At 40.8% G+C, this 22,425-nt stretch overlaps 1 protein-coding gene and 1 long non-coding RNA gene across 4 annotated transcripts in view; one reads left to right on the plus strand and one right to left on the minus strand.

Annotated features, from left to right (window-relative positions):
* Positions 1–582: 582 nt before the first annotated feature.
* The window catches only part of grik1b (glutamate receptor, ionotropic, kainate 1b), a 44,933-nt gene continuing 23,090 nt past the window's right edge, over positions 583–22,425 (minus strand). For 2 of the 3 annotated variants that reach the window (XM_055197377.2, XM_055197375.2), the window contains 9 exons: positions 14,353–14,460; positions 14,159–14,200; positions 10,328–10,441; positions 10,034–10,237; positions 7,188–7,411; positions 5,404–5,522; positions 4,920–5,137; positions 4,555–4,780; positions 583–1,827 (listed from right to left, as the gene is read on the minus strand). In XM_055197377.2, coding sequence (XP_055053352.2) covers positions 1,538–1,827; positions 4,555–4,780; positions 4,920–5,137; positions 5,404–5,522; positions 7,188–7,411; positions 10,034–10,237; positions 10,328–10,441; positions 14,159–14,200; positions 14,353–14,460 — 1,545 coding nt within the window. In that variant the 3' untranslated portion in view covers positions 583–1,537. The remainder of the gene's footprint in view (positions 1,828–4,554; positions 4,781–4,919; positions 5,138–5,403; positions 5,523–7,187; positions 7,412–10,033; positions 10,238–10,327; positions 10,442–14,158; positions 14,201–14,352; positions 14,461–22,425) is intronic. The other variant, XM_055197378.2, reaches the window with a different exon arrangement.
* LOC141361421 (uncharacterized) lies at positions 1,725–14,506 on the plus strand. Its single transcript, XR_012367479.1, has 3 exons — positions 1,725–1,898; positions 4,906–5,005; positions 14,377–14,506. It is a non-coding gene; the product is annotated as an uncharacterized lncRNA (long non-coding RNA).

Raw genomic sequence — 22,425 nt, forward strand, 5'->3', positions numbered from 1 at the left:
GCTGTGCTGAAGCACAAGGTCATAAATCTGTAAATCCCTGCGCTGTTGTACGCTAGATTAAAAACTCTCAATTTTGATTAAGGAATCAGGGTTAGAGGATTATGGTCCAGTGAAGAAAAATGAAAGCAGTTTTAAGCCCAATCCCAGAGTTCATCAAAATACACAAACCTCAGACTGTCCTCCTAACCACAGTTTCTGTGCAAACCCTCAGTCATATGCAAACAAGTGATTTATTGGCAAACTTATATTTGTAAATATACAAGACTGTTACAGTAAAGTGATCCCAACAAAGACATTATCAAAAATCCCTGCATCATGTGGCGATCAAAAAGTGTCCGTAGGGTTCTCTCTTATGTCTACTGTTTGTAAAACCATTGTGTAAAATGTTTGGGGTGAGAAATGTCGATTTTTTTTGTCAAATAATATAATTGATATTTTGGTTTAATATCTACTTCAATGACATTACAAGTGCTGTGCATTAGTGCCCAAATACCAAAATAGCAATAGACTCCATGGCGGATCCTCAACAGAGGTGCAGATTTTCAGCTTTTACATTAACGCATTTGGCAGAAACTTCTTGATAAGTTTTATCAATACATTTATTAACTGTTCCCATGTGATCGAACCCACAACCTTTTGGATTGCTCTACCAATGAGCTGTAGGAACTGTGGGGCCATTCTATCACATATATAGTACATACACAAAATACACATTTCATGATATAAAGATTTCTGATATTGTATAATCTTCAATACATGAAGCTGCATGGTTAGGTCACATGTAATGCTGGTGTTAAATGAATGCATTATAAACATGTTTTATTGTTTTAACTGTTTAGGTGATATTAAAAAAGTAGGGCTCAAATGACATTGCTTTAAGACAAATGTTACTAACAGTCTTCAAAAACAAAGTTTCAAACAGAAAGGCGGAGACAATTAAGACAAACTTTTTAAAGGTACTGTAAAATGTGTAGCTTCTGAGCCATATGTGGCACAAAACAAAATTCAAACAGTTTTTTAACAAGCGTAATGTTTTATGAACCCAACCTTTAAGCGACCATCAGTCTCAGAACAGAAGAAAGTATTTAAACATCCAAAAAATGACACACAGCACCTTTATGAAAACCCATAAACACATCTTATTATATAAATTATATTAGGAAGGAATATGTCTATAAAGAAAAAAGTCTTCAAAATCTAAATCTAATAATCTAAATGGACATGAGCTACTCTACAATACAATATCTGCTGTAATTTCTGTATCGCAAACATCAGTCCTTCTCATTCAATATATTTTATTGACACAGTTTTCATTGTTTGTTCAGCTCAGAAATCAAACCTGAAAACAAACAGGTATAAAAGGTTCTGAGCAACTTAGTAAATATTTTTGTTCGATGTCTAACAGTCGTCCCCATGTACTGTACAGCACAGCTGATCTGACAATGTCATGTGACATCTCAAACCAACGTTCAGTCAGCATGTGCCCGAGCTTCGCTGGGTCGAGGAGCAAAAGTTCAAACCATCTTGTGGTGTCCAATCAATACTTATTGTGCCATTCGCACTGTCCCACGCTCACCTCTTCGATATCTAGGTTCTTTCTGGACTTATAGATAAACTCCCCGATTGCCACGAACACGGAGAGGACGAGTCCGGCCGCCAGCACGATGAAGATTCCTCCGATGTTTTCCACTCCTAAAGCGCTGGCCTCTTTACTGTCCTCCTCCGGACAACCGTTTCCTCTCCACCACTTCTCCTTCATCATGTGAAGCTTCCCTTCCTCCTGTAACTGTAGGATGGCGATGGTCACCTTGTCTCTGTACGGGGAACCTGAGCGAGAACATCAACGGGAGGGAAAAACAATGTTTCAGTCAGTGTTGATGGCAAGATGTTGTAAACATGTATGTAAACACATACATATTTTTTCTTAAATGTATATGTGTGTGTGTGTGTGTGTGTGTGTGTGTGTGTGTGTGTGCGTGCGTGTGTGTGCGTGTGTGTGTGCGTGTAATAATTACACACAGTACCCCCCCCCACACACACACACACACAAAAAAATAAGAGTGTGTTTGTATAATATGTATGCGATTAATCGCAATTGGTCATTTGACTGCCCTAGTAAAAACTTTTAAAACAGGGGTTTTCAAACTGGGGTCCTTCAGAAGGTACTAAAGGCTCCCTCGATAATTTCAGAGAAAGACAATAAAGCAAAAATGGTAAAAAAAATCTACTATAAAGCCAATTATTTGGAAACAAAATGATGCTTTTATAATGTAAAATTACTGTTTATAAGAGTTTAAATGTTTTCATATAAAAAATATATTGATTGGAATTTAAGGATGGGTGTTTCATGTACTGTATTAGTTTCATCATATTTATGGGTTCTCGTCCTTGCCATCATAAAATCTTTAAAGCGTGCATACGCACAGATTTTATCGTAAAATGTGTGTACGCAAAAATCCATGGCCATATTCCTAAAGTCTTTAACGTGGAAAAGTGCTTAGCGCCACATCAAGGACTGAGCAGACATACACTGCAAAAATGACAGCAAGAGTGGCTTGTATTTCCAGGGACCTGCCACAATCTGACAGGCAAAGGTGCGTACACTGCAAAAAATGACTTTCTTACTGAGTGTTTTAGTCTTGTTTTCAATGGAAAGTGTCTACAAATTCTTAAATTGAGATGTATTTTCTTGTTGTGCAAAATGACCTAGGAAAATAAGTCAAGTTTTTGAGTAAAAGCTAATTTGTGCTTAAAAAACTGTTTATGAAAAAAGTAAACTTATTTTGAGAAAAAATTTTATTCCATTGGCAGATTTTTGCTTGTGTTAAGCACGAATTTACTTAAAGTTTATATTTTTTGTCTAAAAACTAGACAAATTTTTCTAGGTAATTTTGCATCAAGAAAATACATGTTAATTTAGGAATTTTTAGATATTTTTACTGAAAACAAGAAAAAAACACTAAGTAAGAAAGTTTCAAGAAAAGATTTTCAAGAAAAAAATTCTTAGTGATTTTGTGCATAAAACAATAAAAAAATCTGCTAATTTTTCTTGAATTTATTGCTTAAGAAAAATTTTCAAGATTTTTTTGCTTACCCCATTGGGAGATTTTTTTGCTTAATTTATGCACAAAATCATTTAAATTGGATATTTTTGGTCTAAAAACTAGACTTATTTTCTGGGGCATCTTGCTAATCAAGAAAAAGTACCTTAATTTAAGAATTCTTTTGATATTTTTACTGAAAACAAGACAAAAATACTAAAAAAAGTTTTCTTAAAAATAGTTTTTTGCAGAGTAAGCACTTCTGCTTGTCCGATTGTTGCAGGCCTCTGGAAACATAAGCCATTCTTGCTGCTTAAAAAGAATTTAAACATTGACAGGTGCTATTTTATATGTCAATGACATTAATTAGGCATTGTTTAAAGGCGGAGATCTGAAACTGCTTAGCTGCGCACAAGTTCAAGACCATTTGCACTTTATAGATTTCACATTTGAAAGAAAGGGGTTTGCACGTTTTCTGTGCGTACGTTCGTTCTACGAATCACATGTATGCATTTTTGATAAATGGTCATAAGAGCAAATGAAGGCCCCTAGGGTGCGGATTTGATTTGCAAATTTATGGCACATTAAAGCAACACTATGTAGTTTTTTTACCTTTAAATAATGTCTCTAAAATTATTTCAGTGATAGAACAACTTTTAACTGGACAAATTGTACTGTTGCTGCAACCTGAGCAACCTCCTAGCTGCTACAAGCACACTCTGAAAGTGGCGGTGGAGGGTAGGAAACACAGCCCCGCCCCTCCCCCTGCCTTAAGAAGAGTGTCTGATACCAAGCACTGTACGCTTTTCAACCACATGGGGGAGCTGTAAGTCATTTTTACATGGAAACTACATAGTGTTGCTTTAAATGATCCATTATAATCGTTTCTTATAAACAGTTTCACATGCCATAAGTAGCTTATAGATATTTTCATTTGGTTATTCATAAAAGAAAGCATTTAATTGATTTATCTAAAGTTAAACATTGAATAAATGATGTTTTATTAACGTAGTTCGGGAGGAGCACGTCAAATAAACCACTTAAGTACTTCCAGCTGTCTATAATCAGTAATCAACAGATACTCTAGTACCACCAGATGTCCTCAATCAGTAATCATCATATCTACCCAATCAGGACAAAGGCACGCCATATATAAGTCACAGTTTGACTCTGCAAAGATCCTCTGCAGTCTTCAGAATCCCTCCACCACCCCATCACCTCTCACTCACCAGGTTAATTCCTAAACTGGGGGGGGGGGATACTCTGCGTTCGGGCCCATTTCCGAGCTCAGAGCCCTCTCCCCGGACAGCACGCCAAATACGTTTACTAATTTAATCTAACCAACTTATTTGTAAGTGTGAACTCGTGAACTATAATAAAGGTGATGTCGGCGTATTTGGATTAAGTGGTCATTAGTAATAACCAAAGATCTGTATCTGTGTTAGCACTACATGTCAATTGAAAATACAATATTAAGATCTGTTACTGTATAAAAAAAATGTAACCAGCGTACCAATAGGAGTGCCCACACCGTAACCCTTAGAGTCTATGAGTCCCCCGATCTGTGTGAGGTTACAGTTTCTCTGACTGATGTATTCAATGCTGGTGGACTCCATCAGTAGAGCGTAGTCGGTGGTTAACACACGCTGGATTCCCTCTCTGTTATTCTTTACCAGCGCTGTGTTCTTCCTACTGCTCATGAATGCCCACATCTTCTCATAGGTGGAGATCTTTGATTTCTGGGAAAGATAGAGTAGGATATATTTTATAATATACATCAAATGACATACGCATTCAAATGTTTTAATGTCTTTTGTGTTTTAATTTTATATGAAGATAATGTAATATATGTATTTTGGATCAGGTGTGTTGTTTAACCTTAAAGAAAGTCATTGTGGAGCCGTCACGCACAGCGCCGTACTCTATCTTGGTCTGCTTGGCCAGATCATCAGCTGAGTCTATAGGTGAGTCCATTCTCTCCACTGTGAGGAAAGCGGCCAGGTTAGCTGTGTAGGATGAGATGATGATGAGGGTGAAGAACCACCAGATGCCTCCAACGATCCTGGTGGACAAAGCCTTGGGCATCAGCTCAGATCCTATCCATGAGAAATATTCAAATAGTATAAGCAAACAAACATGTTAGCATAACAATTTCTGAAATTCATTATAGTGTGAAATTAATTTTAATTTGGATTAAAGCATTACAAAACTGTAGTCTTGAATAAATAAAGGAATGTATAAACAAAAACAGAGATATATTTGCTTTAAGTTACTTGAGATGTTAGCTTTAGATTTTCATTTCCTTTCTTATTTTCCACTTCAACAGCTGCCAGGCAATTTGCTTTATAAAATAATCACACACCTTGCTGCATAAGAGCTCCAACCCCAAACCAGACACTGTTGATTAAAGTGAAGTTGTTCTCGACAACATCAGAATCTGGGTTGCAAGGATGAGGGTTGTACCATTCATATGGTGTAAACCTGCAGACGGACACAAAAATATATTTATTTCTACATATACATAGTGTATACGCTCACCTAAAAGATTATTAGGAACACCATACTAATACTGTGTTCGATCCCCTACCTTAATTCTATGTGGCATTTATTCATCAAGGTGCTGAAAGCATTCTTTATAAATGTTGGCCCATATTGATAGGATAGCATCTTGCAGTTGATGGAGATTTGTGGGATGCACATCCAAGGCACGAAGCTCCCGTTCCACCACATCTCAAAGATGCTCGATTGGGTTGAGATCTGGTGACTTTGGGGGCCATTTTAGTACAGTGAACTCATTGTCATGTTCAAGAAACTAATTTGAAATGATTCAAGCTTTGTGACATTGTGCATTATCCTGCTGGAAGTAGCCATGAGAGGATGGGTAAATGGTGGTCATAAAGGGATGGACATGGTCAGAAACAATGCTCAGGTAGGCCGTGGCATTTAAACGATGCCCAATTGGCACTAAGGGGCCTAAAGTGTGCCAAGAAAACATCCCCCACACCATTACACCACCACCACAGCCTGCACAGTGGTAACAAGGCATGATGGATCCATGTTCTCATTCTGTTTATGCCAAATTCTGACTCTACCATCTAAATGTCTCAACAGAAATCGAGACTCATCAGACCAGACAACATTTTTACAGTCTTCAACTGTCCAATTTTGGTGAGCTTGTGCAAATGGTAGCCTCTTTTTGCTATTTGTAGTGGAGATGAGTGGTACCTGGTGGGGTCTTCTGCTGTTGAAGCCCATCCGCCTCAAGGTTGTGCGTGTTGTGGCTTCACAAATGCTTTGCTGCATACCTCGGTTGTAACGAGTGGTTATTTTAGTCAAATTTGCTCTTCTATCATCTTGAATCAGTCGGCTCATTCTCCTCTGACCTTTAGCATCAACAAGGCATTTTCGCCCACAGGACTGACCACAGGACTGACACCATTCTTTGTAAACCTTAGAAATGGTTGTGCGTGAAAATTCCAGTAACTGAGCAGATTGTGAAATACTCAGACTGGCCCGTCTGGCACCAACAACCATCCCACGCTCAAAATTGCTTAAATCACCTTTCTTTCCCATTCTGTCATTCAGTTTGGAGTTCAGGAGATTGTCTTGACCAGGACCACACCCCTAAATGCATTGAAGCTACTGCCATGTGATTGGTTGGTTAGTTAATTGCATTAATGAGAAATTGAACAGGTGTTCCTAATAATCCTTTAGGTCAGTGTATATTGTTTCAAATAACAAGTGTCTAACAAATTAACCAGTAAGCAAAACAAAATAAGAGAGCTCTGCTCTTCAAGGAAAGTCATTTTTCTTTGAACAAAAGTGCACCAATGAATCATGCACAACAGAGCCAAAAATATGCATTAATAAAACCAGACATCGATTTTGACTTTATAAGCACAAATACACCCATAAAAAGTTAAAGCAGACGAGTGAGTCAGAAAACCTCTGCCATGAACGAAATGGCCAAGTTTTTTTGAACTACTGCCATTCTGCTGCGAATGCACTAAAACTTGCCAAAATGCTGGGCAGCAAAACAAGAGCCAATTAACAGCAATCATGCGTGACATAATCGAAAGAGTTATGTGTGCAGAAAGTGGCTGAACTGAATCCAAAAGGTCTCAATAGGTTCAAAATAGATTTTACCTGGCAATGACGAAGAGCACGCAGCTGACCCCGAGGCAGGCCAACAGCACATACATCCAGATGTCCGGAGAGAGAGGGTTCAGGAACGAGAAAACTCCTGGGTTGGTGCCGTTAGGTTTGTGGTAGAGAATAGAGATTCCCAAAGTCATGAAAGGCTTGGAAAAATCAATGACTTTTTCTCTCACATAAGTGATGGTAAGTGGAGCCACAGCCAAATCTGCCACCTAGAAATAAACCAGCGGGAGATTTGATTCATTAGTGTCGTTCAAAGCTCAATTAATGAGCATTTAACTCATAAACACCCAATGAAATGTCATATAGTACTTATTTCTGTGTTGGAAGGTTTCATTAAAAACAAAATTTTGACATAAGAGACATGATTTGATATTGCTAGTCAATATCAGATGCTTTAGATATTATCATCCAATTTACTAAATTTTTTTTAAGGTAAGTGGTCGCAATTAATTTATTTAAACAAAACCAAATTAGAAATACAAAACAAAACAAAAAAGTTTTGTTTAAATGTAGCTTCAATAAATTGATTGCGACCACTTACCTTAAAAAATTGAGAATATTAAATGAACCATTTTTTTCAGTGTTGTTAAGTCTGATGTCGCACGCCACAACTTCCGCATCCAAATGCTCCATCAGATTTCTTAAAGAGGACATTTCAAAAGACTTTTTAAAGATGTCTAATAAATCTTTTGTGTACCCAGAGTACATTCATGAAGTTTTGCTTAAAATACCATCTAGATAATTTATTATAACATGTTAAAATTGACACTTTGTAGGTGCAAGCAAAAATGTGCCATTTTGGGCGTGTCCTTTTAAATGCAAATGAGCTGATCTCTGCACTAAATGGCAGTGCCGTGGTTGGATAGTGCAGACTAAGAAGCGGTATTATCCTCTTCTGACATCACAAGGGGAGCCAAATTTCAATTACCTATTTTTTCACATGCTTGCAGAGAATTGTTTACCAAAATTAAGTTACTGGGTTGATCTTTTTTCACATTTTCTAGGTTGAAAAAAATGCACTTTAAACATGGAAAAAGTCAGATTTTCATGATATGTCCCCTTTAAGCAAACTATAGTAATATACACTCATAGTGCAGTGTAAAAACTACAGAAAATCATGATCCTAACCTTTATCTCCATACTGAAATCCCAGATTTATATAATTAAATAATTAAAGCATTCTTGTCTGGGACATTGTGAGCTTGGAAAATGTACCATACACCGCGAGTTTATAGAAATATAGCTTAAATGTGTGATATGAATAAATACATGGCTGTTGAGTAGAGGTCTTCTCCTGTCCAAAGAAATGTACCCGACCCGAAATTACCGAAGTACCCAACGTGCATAAATATTTTTTTAGAAGAAGGACCCGAGCTGAGACAAACCTACGAAAATTGGAGTCAAATCCGACGTGAACCGGTGACCTTTTTTTTAAACCTGAATGTAAACGGCACCAACGTGTACGCAGTCTGCAGCCCCGCACACACATCCAATTTGGCCCGCTGCTCCATTTATTTTCCTTTGTTATGTAACAAAGACACCAAGGTAACCGCTAAAATGTGCATTCAAAATTGATTGACAGGACTGTCTCAACGAAAATTAACTTACTGCCAGCCACACAATGTCGCAAGCGCTGATGATGATGCAAAAGGACTTGATGCACATGCGTGAGATAGTTTGAGTAGTCTTGGGTCCGTTCGTACAAAAACGCTTTCATTTTAAATAACCCAAGACCCGATGCTGCTGTTATTATACCCGACCTGTATCCAAGAAACACGTGAAACTTTTAGACCTAAAACCTCACTGGTCTCGAAACCTCGGTTTTCAGATCTAAGTGGACCCTTGAAGAACTCTACTGTTGAGTCTGTAGTCCCATATAATGGAGTCGAGGCTTGGACACAGAAATGGTATTCTTCACATCACGACTTAAAAAGCAGATTTTAGAGAGCATCTGATTGGACCAAAATCTGTGTAGTGCAAGATCAGTCATCAATAATTTTAGCAATTTTTTTCAGGAAGAGAAAGCTAAAGCACATTTGCTGAAAACTATACTAGTTTTAAAGCATCTCCAAAGATAACATACTAAAGGGGGTCGCACACCGGACACGCAGCTCAGTGCCGCGCCATTCTAAAAAAATCGAACACATTGTTTTATATGAGTATACGCACACCGGCGCCGTCAGGTGCCGCCTGTCCGCGGCGCCCAGCTTTGACTCAGGAAGTTGCTCAAATCCCTGTCGCGCCACTGAGTGCCACTCACATAGTTTAACATTAAATAACATCATATTTGTCCCGAATCATTAATGATTAACATTGGCTGCTAACGTATATTTTGCATTTTGAAGTAGACGCTATCTGACTAAGCTCGCGCTATTTTATGTGCACTTCCGGTTTACGATACCTCTGAGTTGTCCTAGACGCGACTCGGCGCGGCGCTGCACGTTGGGTGTGCGATCCCCTTAAAGGGATATTTCACCCAAAAATGAATATTCTGTCATCATTTAATCACTCTTAAGTTGTTACAAACTCTTATAAATTTCTTTGTTCTGATGAACACAAAGTTAGATATTTTAAGAAATGTTTGTAACTAAACTGTCCGTGGACCCCATTCACTTCCACAGTAGGAAAAAAATACTATGGAAGTGAATGGGGTCCACAAATGGTCTTCAGAACAAAGACATTTATACGGGTTTGTAACAACATGGGAGTGAGTGAATGATGACAGAGTTTTCATTTTTGGGTGAACTATCCCTTTAAGTCACAACATTTTGACTTCATGGGCAGATCAAAAAAGTGGGACTTAACAAATAACAGTCAGATCTCAGACTTACATGATCTATCAGTTCCCTGACCATCCCATTCCACTCTCCTTTATCATTCTGTGCTCCGTATTTTCCATCAGTCACAAGTTTGACCTCGTATGAAAAGCCCAGGATGTTGGATAGCTCTTTCAGCAGGTCCAGACAGTAGCCTTCAAACCGATCGTTTCCATACAGAGGCTTATCAGACTTCTTATACATCACATATGGGTTTTCCTGAAGGCAACAATATTCTTGATATACAAGTTCCAGAAGTAGATTATTTTGTTCATACTGTTTGCATACTATTCATCTATTAATTCTTACCAGAATTGTTGTGACGATGAGCGTCCGGTTGGCCATGGAGTCTGACACATTGGTGTTTTTGTCTTTGTTGCTGTCTGTCAAGTTAAGGCCTGTGTTTGAGTTCCACACACCGATCTAAACAAGTGTGATAACAAATGGTTCAGTGTGATAGCTTAGTTTATAATAGTTTAGTTTTGATGGTAGTCGATTCTACCGAGCCCCCAAGGTGACATTGGAGTAAAGAAAATCAAAAGTTTAGTTTCATGTGCTCACGCGAAACCTTCATGTGCAGAATTTTTTTGCATGCTCACGTGAAACTATTGTGCGCGCACGTGAAAGATAAAGTTTCACGTGCGCACGCGTTAGTTTCACGTGAGCATGTGTTAGTTTCATGTGCGCACGCGAAACTAAACTTTATTTAATTTTTGCTCCATGTCCCCTTAGGGGCTCCGTACGATTCAACTGTATCGATAAAATATTATTTAAAGCTGAAGTGTGTGATAACTGCATAATTCTGCATAACAGTTTTGTATGTATTTTACGAGGTGGGTATTAATCTGCACCATGACATCTGTACGTTTTTTTATGATTTGCTTTGTACGATTTCCCCTGTGATGTTTGGGTTAGGTTTCATTATTGTTTATTTTATAATAATCGTACGTTTATGTTCGATTCACTATACGGATTCACATGAAGTAGCAAAATCGTAAAATACATACAAATTCCTGTAAGATCAGACTACAAAAATAAATATTCCTCTTCCAAGCATGATCATTGGTTGTCAGGATGCCCAATTATAAAGTGTTTACACTTACGAATATAAAGTGTGTACATATACGAATATCTACAGCTGTATTGTCAATCCATATTCAGTTGGGAAAGTAGTTTAAAGCAGTGGTTCTCCAACTTTTTCGGCATGCCCCCCTCTTTTTCTGTGGTTTAATTACACAAATTTTATAATAAATTTGTGTATTTAATAAAATGTCATAAAAATTGCCCACCGGCACCATCTTGTAGCCCCCAGTTTGAGAACCACAGATTTAAAGTCACAAAATTACACATTTCATGTCTACCAACCAAGGCAAAAGGAAAACTAGACAATAGACGTATTAGGGTAACAAATAAGGAAAAATAAAAAAAAATGCAATACTCAATAAAGCAATGCACACAAGCATACTTCATAAAGCTTGTTATTTAAAAAAAGTTTGCAGACTAAAGTAAATGCTTCACATAATTTTTTATGAACTCCATCATTTTTTAATCATTAAACATGTCTGGATGATGTAAATCCATTATAAAAGATGAGATGCCCATCTAAACAGTAAGAGTACTCTCCTCTGAGATGGCCTTTCTGTCAAAGGGTCTCATTCCATTCGCTACGCTATCTCACTTCTGTCTGATAGCTGCTGTCACGACAGCCTTTTAAAATATACATTAGGAGAGCGTCTGGTGCTGTTGGTGTGCTATTAATGTGCTCATAAACAGATGCTTTGTCAAACCGGCTTTCTGCTTTGATGAACACATGACAGCATGACGTGCTGTTTCTAAATGGATGCTGAGCATTAAAACGTTACTTCGTGTTGGTTTAAGTTAAACCATGCTTCCAGGGAGATGTTGGCAAGGGTAAAAATACCGTATGTGATAGGAAATACTGAGAAAACATATAATGAAATGAATCAGTGTTTAAAACTTAATCTATAAATAAATTTATTTTGCTGGGAAGATGTGTAAAAACAATATATCTTAGCTCTTTATACTATCTAAAAACCAGCACTATGGGGGACTGACAAAAAGGTAACATGGTATTACTGTATTATTGGACATGTACCAAAAAATATTGAAAACTTGTTATATTTTACATATTTTATACCAAGATAATACCATAATTTTGGACATGTACCATGACAATAGCTGCGTTTCCATTAAAGATTTTTCGCAAAACATTAGCGTTATTTTTTATTTGTTCACAAAAAATTGTGAAATGATAGCGTTTCTATTAACCGATGTTATGCGGCTAAAATGTCATTTTTTTGTAATTTTATTTTGTTAATAAGTCATCCCAAAAACCATGCCGAAAAGTGTATATATGCGTGTTCGAGTTCATTCGGCGCTGCGCAGACCGAACGGCGAGGTTTGCCGCTTGCAGTCGAGGCAGGAGCTGAAGACGGAGCCGTAAAGCTGGACTCCTGCTGCTTGCCATAGTGACGTGTGCGTAGGGTTGGGAACCAAGAACCGGTTATTATTCAAAACTGGTTCTGTTTTTAAAAGGAACTGGAACCGCACGTAATTCTTAAGTTTCGGTTCTAAAAGCGGTCCCGATGCGATGCACAAGCAAAGTGCTGGGAGCGGTCACTTTAAATAGCCATGTCTTACCTCATGAATATTAATTACATTGAGCCACTGTTTACAAAGAAAACACTCGCGCTGCTGAGGAAAGCTTTGTATAGTGTTAAACATGTCCAAAAGTGTGGATTCTTGGACTGTTGACAGTACAGTGCGACCCGCGGTGGCGTGTACTTCACAAACTATGAGAAATATAAAGTACAGTCTCGAGATGTCTTCAAGTTCGCATGAACACAAATGGCCATAAAACTCAAAAGTTTGTGCGCTATAACTGATATCAGTGATGACAAATAATTCACTTTACATTTAAAATATTTTGACAGGGATTTATAAACACAAATGGAATTGTTTAAGTATTGTGCATAATTTTTATTGTATGGAACTGTAATCGCAACCGGGAATTGTTAGGCATGGAACTGGAATCAGAACAGAAAAATTTCTTACGATACATAACCCTACGTGTGCGCCATGTTTCCTTTTTTTATCGCAAATAAAGGGAATTAGATGGTGAATTTGTTAAAAACAAATCTTTTAATAAAAAGTTGCAACCAGAAACATTTTATATCTAATATTTTAATTGCTTGTTATACTGTATCCCCGAAAATAACGGGAAACACGCCTACATTATTAAAATACCAATAAAGTTTGGTATTTTTATTTTATTACACGACGCGATATAACATATGTATGCGTGCTTTACCTATTAGAAAAACATGAATTTATAATGTTTATTAGTGGAACTGAAGGTTGGATTAAACTTGAATCGAACGTGATCGTTGTCATCAGTGAGGCGACCAATCACGAAGAGCTGTGTCGTCATCACAACTCCGCTTTGGAGAGGCTGTGCGGGCTGAGCCAGCCGGCTACTCTCGAAACGCTCTCGCATTACTTTAAAACCACATGACACAGTCACATACCTGCATCGCTCATACCTGCTCAAGTCGGACAAAATTACTAACCGGCATGCACTGCTTCAAGTCAGCCTCTGAACGCACCTTTTTGACTTTATACAGCACTGCGCAGACCGACATGCAGATTATATTAAAATACCACGAGAGTGATTCGAAACCATACAGAGCAGTCGACTCCTAAATCGCTCTCGCTGTATTTTGATGCCATGCATTTGTCTCAAACCAAACATACTGTATCATATATAAAGAACGATTATGTGACTTTTGCACACGTTCGACAACCTGTAAATGTGAAAAATTGTATTCTTTTATGAATTGCCTAAAAAGCCAACTTATCCAAGTGTAAAAAACTTTTTTGCGATATATGGGATTTTATGCGAAATGGAAATTTCAATTCGCCATTTCAATTTGTGCAATGTGAAGGGTAATAGAAACGCAGCTAGTACTCTTTGAAAAAACTTGCAGTGTCATGTAGATATCATATAAGTATACTTTAATATCATGGCATATATCAAAATACCAATATACAGTATTACTATTTGAAACCACTGGAATCACCAGACGGAAGGGAATTATGTTTCTGACATTCAGTACAAACCTTCTTCCATACTTTGCTAAAACGACCACCTTCCATAAACTGCTTTAAAGAAAATGAAACAAAAAATTAAAATGAAACTAAAAGCCAAGACTTCACATGTGTCATTGATATTAAAATAGTGTTAATTTATTCAAAATAGAGTTGATTCACCAACAGTCGGATGTATGGTTCATGTGAAAATGTAATGTTTTTACCTTTTCTATTCCATCTTCTTTCAGACTGATGACGTCCAGATCAAACTCTTTCCTCAGTCCGTCTGTTTTGTTTATGATGATTTGTCCCGTCAATCCATTCCATTGAGCCTACAGGAGGAGACAGGACAGATTTATTTATCCCAAATCAATTTTGCTGTCATGGTTTTAGACTTTTAGGGCCTTGCTCACGAGTTAATAGCTCTGACTTGCCGACACTGAACAAGTGCGTATTTCAAAATGGACCCTAATTTAAATTTATTAAAAGATGATTTGCCAAAAATGTACTAAAAGATGCTTTGCAAATTGCTTGCTTCAGAAGGTTGCTTGCTTACTTTTAGTAAGAAATGTTTAAAGTGACTTTAACAATAAATATATTTGGCTTTCAGACAATATACAGTACATACTTTATATAAGCATATTTTCTAATGGACAAATAGGCTTTGGAGACAAACCCAAATCAATAGATCAACTCTGTTCATTAAGTTGTTTAAGATGTGGCCACAAGCCAAACAGAACCAGCCAATCTGTGCAGCGAATAATTCAATGCATTTTTTCTAACATTGACCGCAGTGGCGGTATAGTCAACAGATGTTCGCCAAAGCCACGTGGAAAGACTGAGATGTCCAAATCCAATGGATTATGTCTTTAATTTGCTGTTTTAAGCATTAATTCAGAGGCAGAGCTCATCCAGAAAGCTTGAAGATTTGTTCTATTCTATACTTATAAAATCTAAATCTTAGTTGATCCTTCCCGTCTATCATTAAATCACGCTCTAGATACCATCAGATGTACAGTAGGTTTCAATTACAGAAAGGACACGTCCAGCGGAGCTTAACTTGGATTGCTGTGAACGCTCAAATGTTACAGTCATTCTCATTAAAAAAACACAGCTGGGGTTTAGTCAATGTCCATCTATGACTGCACAAAGCAAGAACCTCAGAGACGTGCTAAGTTTAATGTCACTTCTGACAGAGCTGTGGTGTTAAATCTAATAAAAATATTTCTTTTAAAAATGAAAAAGAAAAGTTTTGTGGAATAAGTTCTTAAAAATATAAAATGTTTCATAAAGAACCTACAGTATAACATCGACAAAATATTTCTGATGCATAAAAAGTTCACTGTAGTGGAAAGATGTGACCCAGTCTGTAAAGCCAAACTAAAGTAAATTTTGTGATTTACTGTTTTTATAAACTCATCCTATATAATGTAAAGAACATTTTGTGAAAATATAACCTTGATATATTTAATATTTAATGTCATATCAAAGATTAAAATCACTGTGAAATCATTTTGATGCTCCAAATCTCATAATTAGTATTCAAAATTTAATATTTAAAATATCAGTATGCTTTATTGGGTACTTCTTTTGGGAGGTGGCTGTCTAAATATTCACTTTTAAGATATGATATTAACCTATTTTTTGCTTTTAATTCAGTTGATTTCCCGCTAGCCTTTTGCTGAAAAGTTGCCCGCCAGCATTTTTTGTAATTGTCACAAAAGTTTCAAAAGTCGCAATTAATCGCATCCAAAATAAAAGTTTGTGTTTACTTAACATATGTGTGTATACTGTGTGTAAATATTATGTATATATAAATACACACACATTTATGTATATATTTAAGAAATATTTGCATTTATATACTGTATATATTTTATATTATATATAAATAAAAAATTATATAAATAAAAATGTTATAAATCAAATGTTTCTAAATATACATGATTGTGTTTTTTTATATATAAATAATAATTAAACACAAACTTTTATTCTAGATGCAATTAATCGCAATTATTCTTTTGACAGCCCTAATAAACATGCAAATATATCAAATGAAATAACAGACTCTCTGCGTTCAAACAAATAAACAAACAAAATGGGGACATTTTTTTATCCTATCTTTATTTTTTTATCTGTTTATAAACTCTTAAATATGGGTATTTTTCTTTAAAAATATCAAATTTCTATCAAAAAGCTGAAATAATTGCATTTTTGTTAAGGATTTTTGTTAGAGATCAGATTCAGAACAATTATTAAAACATACATGAAGTGTAAAATTAAGAAATATTTTTTTTGCTTCAGTTTTTTTATAAATTGGGTCTAGTGGATAATCGCAGTATTACAGATAACCATAAAACTCATCAGGAACACTTTTTTCATGCAAATGTTTTATGTTAATTGACGAGATATTCATAACTGTATTATGAAACCGAAACATGTGGTAAAGTTATGGTTGTTTCAGTAGTGACAATTTTATCGGGACAGCATTTGGCCCATATATGGCGATTCTTATAATTTTTCCGACTTTGGGAAGCCTCATACCTTAATCACTACTGCTCCCATCATTACACCAAATATGAGCTACTAATGCTTGGGACTAATGATCGAATGAATCCAAGACGAATGTTTGCTCGGGCTTCATTTTCAGGCATGTTGCCATAGCCAGAGGAATCGATAAATGAAGACACTGTAATGAGTCTCTGAGTGAAAATCTCAGATTCAGTAATTCAACTGGAGTCATTAAGATATCATCCAAAAACCCTTTGTCTTACACGCTGACTCAGCAATACCTTCTGCAAAAATAGGACATTCACACAAGTCATCTGGAAAGATAATTTCTGCGACTACTGACTCAAAATTCATCTGACGCAAGACTATATTCAAAAAACAATTATGAAAGCATCTGGAGATTGTTAATTGTTGCCTTTGACTCTATCAAAGTTTAAGAAAATATGATAGGGTGGCTTTTTCAGAAAGGGTTTGCATTGTGTAACTTTTAGAAGGATCTCTTAACAGAAATAAAATATAATCTACAAAACGTCTCGGTTACATATGTAACCCTCGTTCCCTGAAGGAAGGGAACGGAGACGTCACGTCGTGACCGACGAATTGGGAACCGCTTCGCGGGTGACCTATATGCTTCGAGAAACCTTTAAAACGCCAATGAACTTGGCATGCAGATAATTGCATCTGCCGGCGCCGCCCCGCCGCGCAGATATTTAATAAGCGGCAGGTGCAGTTATCAAATCAGCTATTTTTGCTGAGAAAGCTGGACAGAAAGAAAAGTATCCGGCCGATATCAGCAGTGGAACAGCAAATTGTGGCGACGGGACGTGAGTCTCCGTTCCCTTCCTTCAGGGAACGAGGGTTACATATGTAACCGAGACGTTCCCTTTCAGTCGGTCACTACGACGTCACGTCGTGACCGACGAATTGGGAATCCCTACCAAAGCGCCACTGAAGCTGACCCTTCCAGTGCCTGCATAAACCCTCCGACTCTCCTCTTTAAGGGAACGGAAATGGGGTTGAAGCAGAGGCCGGTCACTACTTGTTCCTTAACCCACGATAGTGACTAGGCGAACTGGGAAGCGAACTCGTCAGGCGGGACTAAGATCGCTGCGGAAAAAAACCCTCTAGGGGTCTACCACTAAGGTGATGGATAAAAAGACACGAGGTCTATACAATACACTCTCTTAGCAACACTAGAGAGGCACGGAACGAACTCCGCTAAGGGAAACGTGGTAAATCATAAACTTTCCACGGAAATACTCACAAAGAAACCACTAGGGGGCGCAATGTGGGTGCTAGCCTCACCCAGATAGTCAAGGATACATCTAGTGAGAGGCTGGCAGCCGATGCTCCGCAACATCGGTCACCAAGCGGTGGAAAAGACAAAAAACATTTTTTGTAACGTTTTTGCCTTAATGGCCTTCCATAATGGTGCGGTTTCTGCGCAGCCAAAAAGAAAGGCTCCAAGCCGACACAGGAGCCGTTCCTCGATGTTCTCACTGATCTGACGAGAGAACTCGAGAGGATACCGGCTCAACACGAACACTGTAGAATCTAGTGAACGTATTAGGTGTCGCCCAGCCAGCAGCTCTACAAATATCTGAAAGCGAGGAACCACGAGCCTAAGCCCAAGATGAAGCCACGCTTCTGGTTGAATGGGCTCTCAAACCAAAATGGCAGGGAATGCCCTGTTTCTCATAAGCCAGGGCGATTGTGTCTACAATCCAGTGAGACATCCTCTGTTTAGTGACAGCTCTCCCTTTCTGCTGACCACCGTAACAGACAAAGAGCTGCTCTGAGGTCCGAAAGCTTTGAGTGCGATCCACATACACACGTAGTGCACGTACAGGACATAACAAAGCCATAGCTGGGTCTGCCTCTTCCAAAGGCAGTGCTTGTAAGTTCACCACTTGATCCCTAAAGGGAGTGGTGGGAACTTTAGGCACATAGCCCGGCCGGGGTCTCAGTGTAACGCTGGATTCAGCCGGCCCGAACTGAAGGCACGAATCGTTGACCGAGAATGCATGAAGATCCCCTATCCTTTTAATAGAAGCCAGTGCGAGGAGCATCAAAGTTTTCATAGTGAGAAACTTGACACTCACCGTCTGCAGAGGCTCGAACGGGCAGTCTCGGAGGGCATTCAGCACCATGGACAGGTCCCAAGGAGGAATAGAGGGAGGACGCGAAGGATTCAGCCTCCGTGCGCCTCTTAAAAACCTAATGACCAGATCGTGCTGACCCACAGATCTACCGTCTATGGGTGCGTGATGCGCGGATATTGCCGCGATATCTACTTTAATAGTAGATGGTGACAGCCTCTTCTCCAAGCGGTGCTGGAGATATGAAAGCACAATACTGATCGAGCATTCTCGGGGGTCCTCTCGTTGGGAAGTACACCAAACAACAAACAGGTTCCATTTCAGCGTATACGCCTGTCTCGTAGACGGCGCTTGCGCTGCAGCGATGGTGCGCCTGGGGTTAATCACCTACAACCTCCGCGCCCCGTCCAGAGACCACACATGGAGGTTCCACAGATCGGGACGGGGGTGCCATAATGTGCCCCCTTCTTGAGACAGAAGGTCCCTCCTCAGGGGAATCCTCCAGGGAGGGGCTGTCGCGAGGAGAGTGAGCTCTGGAAACCAACTCCTGGTGGCCCAATATGGAGCAACTAAAATAATTTTCTCCTCGTCCTCCCTGACTTTGCACAATGTCTGTGCAATGAGGCGCACTGGGGGAAATGCGTATTTGCGAAGACCTCTCGGCCAGCTGTGCGCCAATGCATCCACGCCGAGTGATCCCTCGTTCAGTGAATAAAATAGGCGACAGTGGGTTGTTTCTGGAGATGCAAACAGATCTATCTGCGCTCTGCCGAAACGTCTCCAAATCAGCTGGACCGATTGAGGGTGGAGTCGCCACTCGCCGGGGCGCGCTGCTCGGGAAAGCGCGTCTGCCGCTGCGTTGAGCGACCCCGGGATGTGAATGGCACGAAGAGACCTCAGATTCTTCTGACTCCAAAAGAGGAGATGGCGGGCGAGATGCGACATGTGACGAGAGCGCACTCCGCCTTGGCGATTGATATACGCAACAGTCGCAATGTTGTCTGTGCGAACTAATACATCTTTGTCTTTCAACTCGTTGCTGAAGCGGACGAGCGCAAGATATACAGCCCACAGTTCTCGGCAATTTATGTGCCAATGCAGCTGGGGTGATGTCCATATTCTTGAAGCTGCAAGCTCGCCATACGTGGCTCCCCACCCCGTGTTGGAGGCATCTGTGCATACTATCGCATGTCTGGAGACCTGTCTCAGAGGCACCCCCGCCCTGAGAAACGCTGGGTCTGACCACGGGGTGAAAGTGAGACGGCATTTCGGTGTGATCGTGACACGGTGAAAGCCGGTGAGCCACGCTCTCCTCGGGACTCGGTCGTGAAGCCAATGCTGAAGCGGTCTCATATGTAGCAAACCGAGCGGTGTTACAGCCGCGGCTGCAGCCATATGACCCAGTAATTTCTGAAATTGTTTCAGAGGGACCGCAGTCTTGCCCGAAAACGTATTCAAGCAAGTCAGAATCGACTGAACGCGCGCCTCCGTGAGGCGTGCTGTAAGATTGACCGAATCCAATTCCATGCCGAGAAAAGAGATCTTCTGTGTCGGGCACAGTTTGCTCTTCTCTCGGTTGACCTGAAGACCGAGACGGGTGAGGTGTTTGAGCACCCGATCTAGATGAGTGCAAAGCATTTGACGCGACTGTGCAATAATGAGCCAATCGTCGAGATATGCCAAGATGTGAACACCGCTCTCTCTGAGAGGCTTTAAAGCGCCCTCTGCTACTTTTGTGAAGACGCGGGGAGAGAGAGAGAGCCCGAACGGTAAGACTTTGTACTGATATGCTCTTCCCTCGAACGCAAAGCGGAGAAACGGCCTGTGCCGGGGAAGTATTGAGACATGAAAGTATGCGTCCTTCAGGTCGAGGGCTGCAAACCAATCCTGTGGGCGAATGCATTGAAATATGGTTTTCTGCGTAAGCATTTTGAACGGCATCTTGTGAAGTGCTCGATTCAGAATGCGCAGATCCAGGATCGGTCGCAACCCGCCGCTTTTCTTGGGTACGATAAAGTAAGGGCTGTAAAACCCTGACCTCATCTCGGCTGGAGGAACCGGCTGAATCGCGTCTTTCGCCAACAAGACAGCAATCTCTGCACGTAGTACGTGCGCATCGGCGGGCTTCACTATAGTGAAACGAATGCCTGTAAATTTGGGAGGTCGCCGGGCGAATTGTATCGCATAGCCAAGACGGATCGTGCATAAAAGCCAGCGCGACGGACTGGGAAGTTGCTGCCAAGCTTCCAGATACCGGGCGAGGGGAATTAACGGCACAATCGTAGTACCCGCGGCGAGCGGAACGGCGGTGCTCGATGACGCGCTCTCTTGAGCTGCGTTGACATGTGTATTGTGAGAATGAGCACTCACCTGACTCCGCTGATGGATGGCTGCGCGGGGAAGACTCTGATGAACATATCTCGGTGCGCTTAACACATCCGCTGGCGAGAGAGGAGGGGGAAGAGGACTTAGGGTTATGAGCCCATCCGTCACACCCGACCGCCTCTGAAGACCTGGAGGAGGAAGAGGAATTCGCTCTTTTTGTGGTTTTGTGGGTGCCGGCTGAAAAGCCGGCGGAACGGAAATTAACGAAAACCAAAGATTCCCCACCCGGTCCTCCTCCGGGGGGGGGGGAGTGGTGCGTTCACCATCTCCCGAAGAGCGATCCCCTCCACCTCCAGGTCGCCCATCTCAGGGCCGCTTAGATTTATGCTTTCCACCAGGCTTAGCGGGCTGAGCGGGCGGGGCGGGCTGCTGACGGCCGGTTCCTCGCTTCCTAGGACGGCCCCGATGAGGAACGGAGGCGGCCGCCGCTGCAGGACGCCCTCGGCGAGGGGCAGACTGAGGTGCCGACGTCGACGGGGCAGGTGTTGGTTTCTTCCGACGCGGCATGATGTTGGCAAGAGCCTCAGTCTGCTTCTGGGTGGCTGAGACCTGCTGTGCAAAGTCTTCTACTGCCTCGCCGAACAGGCCGGCCTGGGAGACCGGAGCATTCAAGAGCCGGGTTTTATCGGCATCTCTCATGTCCGCCAGGCACAGCCAGAGGTGGCGCTCCTGGACCACCAAAGTGGACATAGCACGACCGACGGCTTGTGCGGTGGTCTTGGTCGCACGTAGCGCCAGATCCGTAGCCGCACGCAGATCTTTAAAGACCGCTGAATCGTGACCACCCTCGTGCAGGTCCTTCAGAGCCTTAGCCTGATGAACCTGCAACAAAGCCATGGCATGTATGGCTGAAGCTGCCTCCCCACAAGCCCGGTACGCAGACTCCATCAGGGCTGACGAATGTCTGCAGGCTTGTGAGGGAAGGGTAGGACGGTCCTTCCAGTAGGAAACGCCGGCAGGACACAACTGCATCGCTACTGAACGCTCCACTGTCGGGATACCGGCATACCCTTTAGCAGCCCGCCATCGAGGGAGGTGAGGGGTGATGGCTGATACGGACGGTTCCGGGAGGAAAACGGGGTTTTCCACGTCCGAGTCAGCTCATCATGCACCTCGGGAAAGAAAGGCACCGGTGGGGAAGACTGTGAAGCCCGTGCAGCCCCAAAGTACCAATCATCTAGGCGGGACGGTACGGGAGGGGGAGGAGCTCTCCACTCCAACCCGACCGTCTCCGCAGCCCGAGCGAGCATAGCTGTCATCTCCGGGTCGAGATCAGGAACCGCAACCCTTCCCGAAGGAGGG

Source organism: Misgurnus anguillicaudatus, chromosome 24, assembly GCF_027580225.2.
Source record: "Misgurnus anguillicaudatus chromosome 24, ASM2758022v2, whole genome shotgun sequence".
NCBI classification, from domain to species: Eukaryota; Metazoa; Chordata; class Actinopteri; order Cypriniformes; family Cobitidae; genus Misgurnus; species Misgurnus anguillicaudatus.